General features: G+C 46.1%; 1 protein-coding gene across 1 annotated transcript in view; it reads left to right on the top strand.

The window, feature by feature from the left end:
* The window catches only part of RS1 (retinoschisin 1), a 31,336-nt gene that overhangs the window by 12,401 nt on the left and 3,728 nt on the right, over positions 1–15,207 (top strand). Inside the window, exon 4 of the mRNA XM_039507534.1 lies at positions 14,859–15,000. Within this exon, the coding sequence (XP_039363468.1) occupies positions 14,859–15,000 (142 nt within the window). The remainder of the gene's footprint in view (positions 1–14,858; positions 15,001–15,207) is intronic.

Raw genomic sequence — 15,207 nt, 5'->3', positions numbered from 1 at the left:
AGTACCTGTAGCAGTGAAGCCACGGCAGCATGGACTTCAGCCCAATCTAGCCACTGGAGAACAGAGCTAGTCCTGGGCAGCTTTGTTCAGCCCATGTGGAAGCCTGTGCTGCCTAGCTTCACTGCTATTGGTGCTCGCAGTTGATTAAAGCTAGCTCAGGATGTCTACGGGGCATCGGAGCCAGAATTTCTCCTTAGGGGCTGGCACTGGTGACATCACCCAAGCTGCCAGCAGCTCTCAATGCTGCAATTGAGGCAAATTGCCAGTGTAGATGAGGTCTAAGATATCTCACATGAAGAATTAGAATTCTTCAAGCTCGCCTTTTTTCAGCCAGTGTCTCCACAGGGCAATGGTGTTGAGGAGTAGCTCTGTAAAGCGGTTAAGAATGGAAATTAATGGGTATATGAAGGAAAAGGCCTGTAGCTGAAGTTGCATAACTTAGACTGATCTCCCCCCCGTAGTGTAGACAAGGCCTAACATGTCTTCCAGATGCCCAGATGCATCAAAGGCATCTAGGCTTGATTTGAAGACCTCAAGAGCTGGAAAATCCACCACTGTCCTTGGTAGTTTGTTCCAGTGGACAGTGGTTAATCACCCTCACTGTAAAAAAAATTGGGCCTTATTTCTAATTCAAATGCATCTGCTACAGTTACCAACCACTGGTTCTTGTTATACTTTCTCTGCTAGGTTATCATTAATCCTTTAGTACCCGCTATTTTCTCCCCAGTAATCAAGTCACCTCTTAGTCTTGTTTTTGACAAGCTTAACAGATTGAGCTCTTTAAGTCTCTCACTGTAAGGCATTTTCTCCAGCCCTCCAAGTTTTGTGGCTCTTTCCCACACCCTCTCTAATTTTTCAACATCCTTTTTATACTGTGGACATCAGAACTGTACACAGTACTTCAGTACTGATCTCACCAATGCTGTATACAGAGGTAAAATCACTTTCCTATGGCTGCTCTAACTCCCTATTCCCCTGTTTATGCATTCAAGGATTGCATTAGCCTTTTTTTGCTGCAGCATTGCTCTGGGAGATCATGTTGAGTTGCTTGTCCACTTCAGCCCCCATTCTGGTATGGCCTGTGTTCCTCAGATATATAGCGGTTCATAGATTCCAAGGCCAGAAGGGACCACTGTAGTCATGTAATCTGACCTCCTGTGGAACATGGGCCAAAGAACTTTCTCAGAATAATTCCTAGAGCAGATCTTTTAGATAAACATCCAATCGTGATTTAAAATGGTCAGTGATGGAGAATCCACTATGACCATAGGTAAATTGTTCTAATGGTTGAGTGTTCTCACTGTTAAAATTGACACCTTATTTCCAATCTGAGTGTGTAGCTTCAACTTTCAGCCTTTGGATTGTGTTATACCTTGCTCTGCTTGACTGAAGAGCCCATTATTAAATATTTGTTCCCCATGTCGGTACTTATACACTGTAATCAAGTCACTCCTTAGATTTCTCCTGGTTAAGCTAAATAGACTGAGCCCCTTGAGTCCATCACTATAAGGCAGGTTTTCTCTGAACCCTTTCCAATTTATCAACAACCTTCTTGAATTGCGGGCACCAGAACTGGACACAATATTCCAGCAATAGTTGCAGTCGTGCCAAAGACAGAGGTAAAATAATGTCTCTACTCCTATTCAAATTTCCCCTGTTTATGCATCCCAGGATCACATTAACTCCTTTGGTCATAGCATCACACTGGGAGTTCATGTTCAGCTGATTATCTACCACAACCCCCGAATCTTTTTCAGAGTCATTGCTTCTTAGGATGGAGTCCCCACCCTGTAAGTATGGCCTACATTCTTTGTTCCTAGATTTGTACATTCACACGTAGCTCTATTAAAATGCATATTGTTTGCTTGTGCCCAGTTAACCAAATGATCCAGATTGAGCTAAATCTTCGTTATTTACCAATGCCCCAATCTTTGTTTCATCTGCAAACTTGATCAGTGATAATTTAATGTTTTCTTCCAAGTCCTTAATAAAATGTTAAATAGCACAGGGCCAAGAACCAATCATTGTGGGATGCCACTGGAAAGACACATGCTCAATGACAATGCCCTGTTTACAGATATATTTTGAGACTTATCAGTTAGCTAGTTTTAAATCCATTTAATGCGTGCCATGTTAATTTTATATCATTCTATACTTGTAATCAAAATGTTGCATAGTACCAAGTCAAACACATTACAGAAATCTAAGTATATTACATCAACTGTATTACCTTTATCAAACTTGTAATCTCATCTAAAAAATATGAAGCAGTTTGACAGGATCTGTTTTCCATAAACCCATGTTGATTTGCATTAATTACATTATTTTCCTTTAATTCTTCATTAATCGAGTCCCGTATCAACCACTCCATTATCTTGCCTGGGATTGATGTCAGGCTGACAGACCTATAATTATTGTGGTCATCCCACCTACCCTGGTTAAAAATTGGCACAGCTTTAGCTTTCTTCCAAGCTTCTGGAATTTCCCCAGTGCTCCAAGACTTATTGAAAATTAACATTAATGATTCAGTAAGCTCCTCAGCCAACTCTTTGATGCAAATTATCTGGACCTGCTGATTTAAAAATGTGTAATGTGGAGCTGCTCTTTAACAGCCTCCAGAGATACTAGTGGAATGGAAAGATTGTTATCATCACCATATAATGAGGCTATAGCATCTGTTTTTTCCCCAAATACAGAACACAAATATTTATTGGACACATCTGCCTTTTCTGCATTATTACTGATAATTCTACAATTCCCATCTAGTAACGGACCAATATTGGGGTCAGGGCTCTTTTTTGTTCTTAATATATTTCAAAAACTTCTTATTGGCCTTAACTCTGCTAGCCATAGATTTCTCCGTGTGCCTCCTTGCCTAACAATTCCTAACTTCTGATTTATATTCATTACTATCAACTTCCCCATTTTTCTATTTGTTGCAGTTTTTTAACAGCTGACTTCCCTTCCCTTCTAAACCAGGGTGGTGGTGTTTATTAACCAGTATGGCCGTCATCGTCAATTGTGGAATTGGTTTTTGGGACTCTAGTAAGGTGTTCTTAAATGATTCCAAATTATCATTCACATTTTTCTGATTAAATTCTTCCTCCCAGATAATTTGCCTCATAATTGTTTTCAGCTTTGTGAAACTGGCCCTATTAAAGCACCAAGTACCAGGGCCGGGCAGAGGATTCAGGGGTCTGGGGCAAAGCAGGGGAGCTGCGGTGCTTGTACTCACCCGGCAGTGGTCCGGGTCTTCGGTGGCATTTTGGCAGCGGGGGCCCCTTCAGTCGCTCCACATCTTCGGCAGCACTGAAGGGCCTCCTGCCGCCGAAATGCCGCTGAAGACCTGGACCGCCGCCGGGCCAGGGCTCGCAGGGGCCCTGTGGGGCCTGGGGCAAATTGCCCCACTTGCCCCCCCCTCTGGGCAGCCCTGCCAAGTACATATATTACTGGTTTGGACTTTATTTGGCTGTATTCAAATGTATTATGTTTCAATGATCGCCCAGTTTATCAAGCGATCCTTATTGCTCTGTATGTTTGCTCTGTCCACATCATTGCTCACCACACTGCTAACATTTCTGTCAAATGCAAATTTTATCAGCAGTGATTTTATATTTCCTTTTAGCGTATCACTGAAAGTGTTGGACAGCATCAGGCCTAGTACTGATGTCTGCCAATCCCAGGTAGAATCTCTTCTTCTCAATGATGAGCCCCCACTGACAACTCCTGTTTGAGCTCTATCAGTTAGCCATTTCTTATACCATTTTGCATGTGCTTTGCTATTACATCATTCTAATATTTTAATCAGAATGCAGCATTACCAGCCTGAAGAGATCAAAAATCATGAGTCAAACCCTCTCAAAATCATCAGATTGGCCCCAAAATAATGAAAATTTAAAAGAAGACTATATTGTATTTTTAATGTCTTTTTTTTTTGAACTTCCCATATCCACCCCCAGGGTGTGGGTCTGAGACAAGTAGTCTTTCCCACTCTCTCAAATGTATTGGATAAGGTGATTTTGACCCCTGCTGCAGAAGCTGTCACCCCACATCTATCCATCCCATGCCCAGCAATTAATCCTGTCCCTCAGGTCACCCCACCCCCCACCTCCATCAACCCCAGTTCAGCGCAGCCATCAGTCCAGCCACCCCACATCAGCCCCCCTCATTTCAGTCCCCACATCAATTCAGCCCCCACCCACAGCTTCACCTCTGCTCCTCCTGGGGTTCGTCACTGCCATTTTCCAGGCTTAGGAGGGGGTGGAACTTCAGGGGGCTCTTCACCCCTCTACCTCTTCCCAGGCCAGATGCTGCAGAGAGGTGGGGCGGAGCAGGGGCACTGTCCTGTCTGTATTTCTCACCGGAGGGTGAGGGAGAGAAACTGTGCTGAGATGCTGGGCTCTTTGCTCCCTCCTCTGCGAACGGCGAGTGCAGGGAGAGACTCTGCTGGCTTCTGGCAGGGGTGCTGGTGCCTCTCATGCCATCATGGGACGGTCTCCAGAACCCATGAAATCCTGTCACTTGCAAGAGCTGGTAATATGGAGAATGTTGTGTGGTAATAATACTTATAAAAGCTTAGGTATCTACACAGATACCTTTATCACCCAAACGTGTGATCTCAAAGAATGAAATCAGGGCTGTTTGACGGCTATAGGGGACGGTATAATGGGAATTAAGTACTGTAGTTAGGCAGTGCCCTTATGAAGAACATACTTACATGTCTGAGGAGAACAGAATAATAAAAAATGACATCATTTTACCCAGAAGGGTCTTTCACTATAAATGAGCGTCTCCCTGGTAGAAATAACAAAATTGTGCCTGGGTTCAAAGGAACAAACACAGAATTTGTATAAGAATTTATAATGAGCCTAATTCTCCATGCGCTGCACTTCACGGAGCCATTCTCACCTGCGCAAAAGGTGCTCAACATGAGTGGAACACGCTCCCCTCTCAGACAGCAGAGACAGCTCACTTTGCCCAGCTCTAAATGACCACAAAATGTGCAAGGCAGTGGAGAATGAGGCCCATGAGCGCTAGCATTCAAGGGAGCAATAGTGATACACAGTGGTCTCCATTAAAGTCTTTACAAACAACTCTGCAAGTAATGAATATTACTACAGTATTCCCTAGCTATATCATATCTATTTACTATCTATTTGCAAAAGCAAAATTTAAAGGTTTTAATGGCAACCACTTAGCTTGTGCCAGTTTGTACACAAAACAAACTCAAATAGCAGTAGAGCTGTCACGCTGCTATCCCAGTCTGTCTCTTTATGCCTTTGCAATGTTGCCTCTCTCAAGCTTAGCTATCGTGGGAGTAGCCATTCTAATATAACCACTTTAAGAGTTTTCTTAAGGTCAGTGATAACAGCATTAAATAAATTAACTGGTTGGTCCTGGCAGCCTCCAGACATCTGTTGAGTAGTTCTCTGTCTGTGACAGTCTTCCAGAGCCGAAGGTGACCCCTTAATTGTATTATGGCTGGGTGATCTACGGATTAGTGTTACTAAAAGTAAAATTGTTCTGGCTTCCATCCATCACGTTCAAGATAAGCCTGCCAAGTAGTAAATGTCTGGGGCCACTTAAGTCCAGGCTCAGTTTGCGGTTTCTTACACAAAGGGAACAACTTATTTTAATGCTGTGGAAAACCTGGTTATGTTGTGAACTAATCACAAGAAGACAGACTGCTATAAATCCATTGGATGGTTTAACTCCTGCCAGTGGGTCACATCAGCCCTGAAGGGAAATGAAAGCTAATTTTTTTTTCTTTCGATGTCATAAAAAAGTTTGTGCAAGTCATAGGGAAGGAAAGGGAGGGGAAGGACCATATATGGGGAAGGACTATCAATCCCCCACCCCAGTGGGGGTGCGTGAGGGGAGAGGGGGGCTTTTGTTTCCCACACACAGCCAAGCAGAATTGCCTCTCCTCGCCCCTCCCCCCCAGACCATCAAGCAGTCAGACACTGTGGTAAGAAGCTCCCCCCACTTCCTGGCTGTAGATCCCTTTGTCATCTCCCAGGCAGCTCTCATAGACTTTACTTGGACATTCCCACCCTTGGATGGGTGTCATAGGCTTTGGCAGTGCACTGCAGCTGTCTCAGTGTCCCTGTTTTGGCTGGAGACCCTGACATCCCCAGCCTCTGTACTTCCTCTGGATCCTTGGTAAGGGTAGGCAGAGAGCTTATTTCCCTGGCCAGGGCTTTTGTGCTGGGAGAATGTCCCGGAAAACAGTGGTTCTTGTCACTCCCCTGCAGTATACGGCTGTCTCACCCTCCTTCTCCTCAGGTATTTCTCTGCCTACACTGGGAAGGTAACTTGAGTCCTATTGGATACTGGCAGAGGCCTCCTCACTGTCAGCTTCCCCATTTGCATTTTGGCTAACACAGTCCTTTGCAGGTCTGGAGTTAACTGGGTGTGGGGGAGGGTGATTTTACCCCTTCTGCCTTCAAAGCCAGAATATCATGCCTCAAAAGTAAAGAATACGGAGTATCTGACAACAGCCATATAGCCAGCACCCCGACGCTTTCTGGGTCTGTATACAAATCTGTGCTGTAGGCAGAGTGAAGGCTTTTACAGCAGGAACTGTAACCCACTTTTCACACCCTGGGAGCATTTGATGGGGTATCACCACATGGGACCTAACTATAGTTTTAGCAACTCCAGTGTCTCTCCATCCAATGAATGTCTCGTTAACTACCCACTTTCGCTCCCACTGGTGATCAGATGGATCTTCATTACCCAGCGGGTGACACAGGACACACAGGCAGTGGTCTGGGGAGTGACTGGCTCCGCATGAACACTATACACCTCTACCTCGATCTAACGCGACCTGATATAACATGAATTCGGATATAACGCTGTAAAGCAGTGCTCTGGGGGGGCGGGGCTGTGCACTCCAGAGAATCAAAGCAAGATTCACCTATAACACGGTAAGCTTTTTTGGCTCCTGTTATATGGACAGCGTTATATCGGGGTAGAGGTGTATGTCATTGACAGATGGGCTGTGTAATTCCCTCCCTCTGAAGAGTCAGTCACACAGTTAACTGCGAGGTTGGGCTGCACCTGGCCTTTCCAACCCTGCCCTGGACCTCTTTGGGCAGAGTGGGCAATCCCTGGCAAAGTGACCCGGCTCACCACACCACTTCTCCCCACCCAACCCAGAGTTCCTTGGAGGAAGATTCCCTCCCCTCCTTAGCATGGGCTTTGGCTTGGGCCTGATCCCTGTCCTCTGTCCCTATTAGGTTTCCTATCAAACCCAGGCCGACTATCCACATATTGGTCTGCCAGTTGCCCCGCTAAAGTAACATCTCTAGGATCTTTGCCACCCTGAGCTCAAATCAGAGCTAAAACAGACAGAGTTTATGGAATTGTTCTAAACCCATTAATTGTAAGCATCACTGACCATGGAAATCACCCAACCAGTTCCCCCTTTAAATGAAATTGGGCTCAGTTCTCCTGTTCCAGTCCACATGCTCCCATTTGGACCATTAAGAAGGCAGGACAGTATCTGGGAGCTATAAGGATATGTTTACACTGCAGTGTAATCACTCAGGCTCAAGCCTAACTCACCTTCCATCTATACACACATTGTGCTAACCTAGGGCTCGGATCCAGGCTCCCAACACACCACAGGGTAGAGATTCCGAGCCTGAGTCAAGCCAGAACCCTGGGTTCAAGCCCTATTGCTTTGCAGTGTAGATGCAGCCCCCTGGACTCGTGCTCTGGGAGTCCACCAAAAGTATCCCACAGTCCCACAGGCAACATTCTTAGTGCTCCAGACAGGCAAGTTTGTGGGACAGTCAAGTTTTCCCACACTGCACCAAAGGCTAAGGGCTACAGTGGCTGCATTTTGGGATGATGTTTGGAAGTCTGGGATATGGGTGGTTGGACTAGGACCCACAGTGTAGTCGCAGGAGCAGCGGGTTGAGATTCAGAGTTCAATAATTCCTAACCTTGGGTTACAAACGAGTGTAGATGCTCAAGTCCTAGGTTAACAAACCTAGGGTCTGTGAGCTCGAGTTCTACTAAGCCTGGGCTTGCATTGCAGTATAAGACATCTCCTAAGAGGTCTGGTGAGCATTATCTAGTGATTCAGAGCAGACTGAGTCAGTCAGGAGAGGAAAGCTGCCAGAGTGAGATGGGTGTTGGTTCCTGAGAGAAGGCTGAAGGCAGGAGAGCAGCAAGAGAGGTTTTCTGGCTGGCGTCCCTAAGCCAGAAAGCCAGAGCAGGAAGGCTGGAGAAGGCTAAAGGCAGGAAGATCAGAAGCAGCAGAGGGAGATGCCTGCTGGCTCTAAGCTAGAGAGCCGGAGCCAAGGGCCAGGCAGGGAAGTCACGAAGGGGCTTACCCGCTGACCTCTCCAGGGCCAGACAGCTGGGCCCAGAGTAACCACGAGAGGGCCGGGGGAGTGTGGGACTGCTCCCTGGGTAAAGATTATCTCCCAGCAGAGATGCTGTGGAGGATTGCACTCTCGCTGGGATGGCTGTCCTGGCAGGGGGACGGAGGTGTGGCAGAAGACACTGGGTATGGTGAGAATGAAGCTAGATTGTCAGAATTACATGCAGTGGGGTGATATGGACTATGTTTTCTTACAGACTGTTTGCACTATATTTAGTTAATAAACTATGTTGATGGACTAGAAGATAAATTTGTATCAGTTACTGGGGACTCAAAAGGGAAACTGAGGTGAGGGGCCCCTGGCAGGACTTCCCTGAGGCCAGCAGGAGGTGCCCAGGAAGGAGCCATGTGGTTACAACCACTAATTTGAGTTGAAAACTCAGCATTGTTCACATCCCCTTTTTTCTGAACTCCCTGAAATCGTCTCGTCTACATGTCAGGGGTTACTTTAAACTTTTGCAACAATCCCTAGAGACCCCTCTGTCCATCAGGGTGAAAATGTCCAAAGCCTTTGTCCTTGGCAGTAGTGGAGCCAGATACCGTACCATGGCCTCCTGCCCCACCCCCCATTCAACTTACACCCCATTTCAAAAGTATTGGGGGAGGGGAAGGGATAGCTCAGTGGGTTGAGCTATTGGCTAGCTAAGCCCGGGCTTGTGAGTTCAGTCCTTGAGAGGGCCATTTAGGGATCTGGGGTAAAAATCTGTCTGGGGATTGGTCGTGCTTTGAGCAGGGGGGTTGTGCTAGCTGAGGTCCCTTCCAACCCTGATGATCTAGAAACACATCTATGTTACCTCTCCCCCTAAAGTAATTTGGAGTCTGTGCCACACACCAAGCCAGGTACATGGGGTCTGGCTCCACCTATCAGATTAGGATTTTGCTGGCACAACCTCCATCTTGAGCAGATGTTGATTCTTTCCCTCTCCTCACTCCCCTTATGTTGGCACGGGTGCTTCTTCTATTCTTCCTGGTGCTGCGACTGTTGCTGCTGGTCCCTCTCCAGCTGTATCCTCTCTTGGTCCTCCTGTGGACCTGTCCAAATTCCCAGTTGCAGTGATGCAAACCTCTTCCCAGCTTCCCTCCAGGGAGTTGGCTCCAAGATCACCAAGGCCTGCTGGCCAGATGTTCCCTGAAAACCTGGACCATCGTTCCTCTTCTGAGCTTGAGAATCCAGCAAGTCGACTAGCTGTGTCTTTGTCTGCACCTCAGTGCTGAGCTGCCTTTCTCTGCAGAGCTCAAGCAGCTGACCTTTCTTCAGCTGTTCATAACTCATTTTCACCTCTCTCTCTCTCTTTTTTGCTATTCTTTCCCTGGGAAGACTATAAAACTTTACTGTGTGCTTTCCCCCTTCTGTGCTACTTGCTTTCACTGCAGTTGGCACTAATGGCAATTTACACTGCCATAGAGCTCACACATGCTGCCACCATATGTATCATTGGTCAGGGCAACTGCATACATATTCCCCCTCAGTGCTCCCTGAGGGCACCCACTCTAGGCTGCAAGCTCCTCAGCCATCACCTCTGTTCAGTAGAGACCTGCATCTCTCTTTCCTGAGCAGGGTTTTTCCAGGCTGCACAGCTCCCTGCCTACACTGTAATATCCCCAGCAAGCCAGATTGACTACATAGGCCAGCCTCTGCACTTGGCTTTCTCGCCAAAGGCTATAAATAGTGTAATTGTCAGCAGTTACACATTACCACAGCTCTTCCCACGTACACACATTCATTCTTATGGTGAAATCATTACAGAGAAAACATATTGAAAACAATTAAAGAACTTACACACCTGCTAAAAAGCTTACCAGAGATCACCCCAGCTCCAGCCTCAGGCTCTGGTACCTGTCAGTCCTTCAAAACCCTCAACTGGGTTTCCCCCAAGTTCATAACTGTCTCAGATTCAGAACCAGAACACCCATGAATAGTTCAGCCTTTTCTTTATACAGCTTGGGCCTTTAATCTTGGCTTCATGCTGTGACTTCCCACTCAGGACACCCAGAACTGCGAGCCATTGTTACCACTCTGCCTTAGCAGGAATGAGCTTCGCTGCTAAACTATGTGTCAATCCAATGACACACCCACCTGTTTGCCTTGCCAGCAAACTCCTCAGGACTCAGTCAGTCCACACCTTGCCTGGCAGGTAATAATCAGCGAACCCGAGTTCCCCAGAGACATCTCCCAGCATCTGCCCAGTCCCTCTCGCTGGACACACACAGAAGTTATTAAGTTTGCTGCCTCCAAAGGGACAGCGTATGCATCAGCCTGTTAGGTTAGCTGAGAACTCACTCTCTACCACTAATACACAGCATCAAGCTGGGTTTTATAATAAAACAAATGAAGAACAGAAACTTAAGCACGAATGAAAGACAGGTATGGTTACAAATAAAACAACACCCTTTCTAGTGACAAACTTCATTTAAGCACATTACAATCTTTGCCTAAGCAGTTTTCTTATGTTTTAAGCAGTTTTATGTCAAATTACCAGTGTATCTTGCTTTTCAGGTCAAGAGGGTCCAGCTTTCATAAGCTCAAAGGGTCCTACGCCCTGTCATCCCCTCAGTGATGAGTTCCTAAAATGTCTCTTTGCCTGCCCCCGCCATATTACCCAAAGTCTGTTGTCCCTGCTTCAAGAGCCAAGAAGTTTTCCTGGGTGCAGAGTCTTCCCTACTCCTCTAGCTTTGTTCATCTTACATGGAAATGTCTTTCTATTGGCCTTTGCCTGTAACCATGCAGGTCAGACAGGTACATACACATTCCTTTGTCTAGAGCAGGCTGGGGTCATGCACTGCCTCCCAAATACATTTTAAGAACGTATTTCCAGCACACATCTATAATTTTTTATATACAGCCTGGACAAACACCCTGCAATGATTTTTTCCTTTGAGAGATACATTGTGACAATAACTTGTTGGGGCAATGAGTGTGTCAGGCCTGATGTCAGTTACAGTATGGGGGAGCCTTCTGCCAGTGTGTGTGTGTGTCACACATGTAACAAGTGATTCATAGACAATTACCTTCTCCTCAGGGCATAGTTTCAGCAGGCTGGGGGTTGTTTGCATAATTGGAGGCTTGGAATTTCATTCACCTCTTCCCAGATATTCCCCAGGAAATCCACTTCACGCATATTGTCCCAACAGTCTGGGCTTGTCTGTCACATTTTCAATATAGTTCTTTGAGTCCCCACAGCTTCACAACCTCCCACCCCGACAATCAACCCCGACCCATGACAATACATAAAACTATGCCTTTAATACAGTGAATCCCAAAGATCCTTTACCTCAATTTACTAAGGGCTCCCAAAGCTAGGGCAGGCAATACTGTCACAACATGCTTAACAACATAGTTTTGGAATTTAAAGCAGTTCATGTTTTCAGTTATTATCCACAAGCTTTTCTAGGCTGGTATTTCCTTGCCTGGAGGAAGGAGGGGTGGCAGCTACTTGTTTTTAACAGAAAAATATGTTAATGAGACATTTACCTACCAAAGTATGTTAATGAGATACTGAGCTTATGTGTGCACTGCTCTACAGTGACTGTAGGAAAAGTCCTATAGGGACTAGAGGCCAATTCTGCTCTGGAAGGCCTTACACAGTTAGACACAGCTTTGTTGTTAAGGGGTTATACTGTGCTTTCAAACGCCATTCAGAAAGGAAGATTTCCTGTCCACCATCTCAGCTTTACACAAGAAAGCAGATTTGTTTAAACAGGTCAGTGAAATTTGCATTGGTAGCTACCATAGGAGACAAATTAGCTGGTGTAATATGAATGTCTGAGGGGGGCGGGAGAGATAAAATATGGAAATTAAGTGCCTAGGTTATAGGAATTTGCTCAGGCAATTCCTATTGGAAGCTTGTTAGCATCTTTCTTTGTTTTCTCTAGACACATAACTAGACCTCTCAAAACAATTGCTTAATGGAAACTGAGGCACTTTGCAGAGCCCAGCAGATTGGAATCGCAAAAGGGAAGGTGCATGTTCCACCAGCAATAAACTGTGACACACATTTGAAAATAACGTTTTAATAATAAATGTGCATTGCTGCCCTTAGTGGCTCTGGCAGCCAGTTGGATTCTTGTTGAATCATCCTGAGAAGATCATTCCTATATTATATTTAAACAACATGTCCAGCTGTTACATATTTACATAGTTTTATGTAATGAAGAACTATACATTACCTGTATAGTTGTTAACCCCATATGGAAGCAGGCTGAAAACCAGTTCACATTCTCATGCACTGGGATCACATGCGGCCCTACCATTAGCTCAGATGGTGTCACATGGGATGTTTACAAAATGGCCACACCCAGCAGAAGACTCAGAAACATCAATGATGATTAACAGCTTAATGGCGCTCTCCCATTGACACTAGCTGAGGATCTGGCCTTTTCGTTTTAAAAACGTGTCCATCATGCTCCAGTTTTCCAGATTTATCATGGCAGGACCAAATACTGTCTAGACCATCCCGCATAGACATTTATCTAACCTACTCTTAAATATCTCCAGAGATGGAGATTCCACAACCTCCCTAGGCAATTTATTCCAGTGTTTAACCACCCTGACAGTTAGGAACCTTTTCCTAATGTCCAACCTAAACCTCTCTTGCTGCAGGTTAAGCCCATTGCTTCTTGTTCTATCCTTGGGGGCTAAGATGAACAAATTTTCTCCCTCCTCCTTATGACACCCTTTTAGATACCTGAAAACTGCTATCATGTCCCCTCTCAGTCTTCTCTTTTCCAAACTAAACAAACCCAATTCTTTCAGCCTTCCTTCATAGGTCATGTTCTCTAGACCTTTAATAATTCTTGTTGCTCTTCTCTGGACCCTCTCCAATTTCTCCACATCTTTCTTGAAATGTGGTGCCCAGAACTGGACACAATACTCCAGTTGAGGCCTAACCAGCGCAGAGTAGAGCGGAAGAATGACTTCTTGTGTCTTGCTCACAACATGCCTGTTAATGCATCCCAGAATCATGTTTGCTTTTTTTGCAACAGCATCACACTGTTGACTCATATTTAGCTTGTGGTCCACTATAACCCCTAGATCCCTTTCTGCCATACTCCTTCCTAGACAGTCTCTTCCCATTCTGTATGTGTGAAACTGATTTTTCCTTCCTAAGTGGAGCACTTTGCATTTGTCTTTGTTAAACTTCATCCTGTTTACCTCAGACCATTTCTCCAATTTGACCAGATCATTTTGAATTATGACCCTGTCCCCCAAAGCAGTTGCAATCCCTATCATCTGCAAACCAGTTTGGTATCATCTGCAAACCTAATAAGCGTACGTTCTATGCCAATATCTGTGTCGTTGATGACGATATTGAACAGAGCCAGTCCCAGAACAGACTCCTGACGAACCCCACTTGTTATACCTGGTGTAATCCACTTCTGGAGGATAGTGCTGCTGCCCACGGTAAATGGGCTGATCCATGCCCTCGTGGTGTGAGCTCTGCTGGCACCTGGGAGAGCCAGGTTTGAGTTCTAATTGCAGCCCTTTGCTCTCAGAGGATCAGATTGGGAGCCCCTAGCGCCTACTTACACAAATAGTCCCATTGCCCTCAACATGGCAGGGGCACCGAGGCAGCCCAAGCAGGTCAGCTCGCACCTGGCCTTGCTAAAGCCCTTCCGCCAGCTGGGAGTAGCCCTTACTGGTCCCAAAGAGACTTTAATTTTAGCCAGAAGGATGAGATCCTGCAGTGGAAAAATGAAGGCAACCTCGGGGGGATCCTCAGGGCAGCTGTAGAGAAGCAGCAAGGGGGGCAAAGGGGAAAGGCTTATTATACATAGCTCAAAACGGGAGGCCTTGCAAACAGCCCACAAGCTCAGAGGAAGAATCTCCTGAAAGTGAAGCCCCACGAATACACCTTAGGTGTGGCTCACAAATCCTGCAGCAGCAAGTCTCAGAGCCTGGGTCAGCTGACTCAGGCTCATGCTACGAGGCTAACAATAGCAGCGTAGGCGTTCTGGCCTGGGCTGGAGCAAGGGCTGTGAGACCCAGAGGGGGGAAGGATCTCAGAGGCCGGCCTCCAGCCTGAGCAGGAAGCCCGATAGCGCAAGCCCTGGGAGCCCCAGTCAGCTGAGCCCAGGCTCTGAGTCTTGCTGCGGCAGGTCTTCTTTTGCAGTGTAAACGTACCCCTCCCCCAAAGGGGACATGCTGCACCATGTCTGTGCAAGGCTAAGAAAGAGCTGTTAAAATAAATCAGTGCACCAGAGAGTTGAAATAAAGAGAAGGCACCTCCCCTCCCCCCATGAGTTCTGAAGTGCATCTTTTATGGTTACCGAGACTCCTCAGTGGCGGAGTGAAATGAAGCCTGTAGCTCCATGGGTGTCCATGCCGCACATTGCTGTTTATGGTCTGTCCTAACAGTGTGAAAACACAGCTTGAATCCACATGCCACAAACATGCTGAGCAAACAAAACCAGTCAATAAAAGCAGCCGCCTTTCCTTGGATTAAACTGCTTGTTTCTCTTGCAGAGTGTCCCTATCATAAACCCCTTGGGTTTGAGTCAGGAGCGCTTCCTTCCGACCAGATAAGCTGCTCCAATTCCGAGCAGTACACCGGCTGGTATACTTCATGGACTGCAAACAAGGCCCGACTTAATGGCCAGGGTTTTGGGTAAGCCAAACACCCCTGCAAGTGCATTACAATGATGAGTGTTGTGCAGCGATTCAACTGAGCAGGATGCAGAGTTGTAGGAGTCTTGATACTAACGTAACAAAGCAAAAAAAATGGGGGGGGAAATGAAGTAAAGCTGGAGGAACAAACTGTGCCTTAAATATTCAGTGGCATTTCCAGCCGCTTACAGCAGGGCTGAATCTGGTT

The sequence above is a fragment of the Mauremys reevesii genome, linkage group 1 (assembly GCF_016161935.1).
Source record: "Mauremys reevesii isolate NIE-2019 linkage group 1, ASM1616193v1, whole genome shotgun sequence".
Classification (NCBI taxonomy): domain Eukaryota; kingdom Metazoa; phylum Chordata; order Testudines; family Geoemydidae; genus Mauremys; species Mauremys reevesii.
Note: the sequence above shows the minus strand (reverse complement) of the source record. Positions and strands in the feature narration are given on the sequence as shown.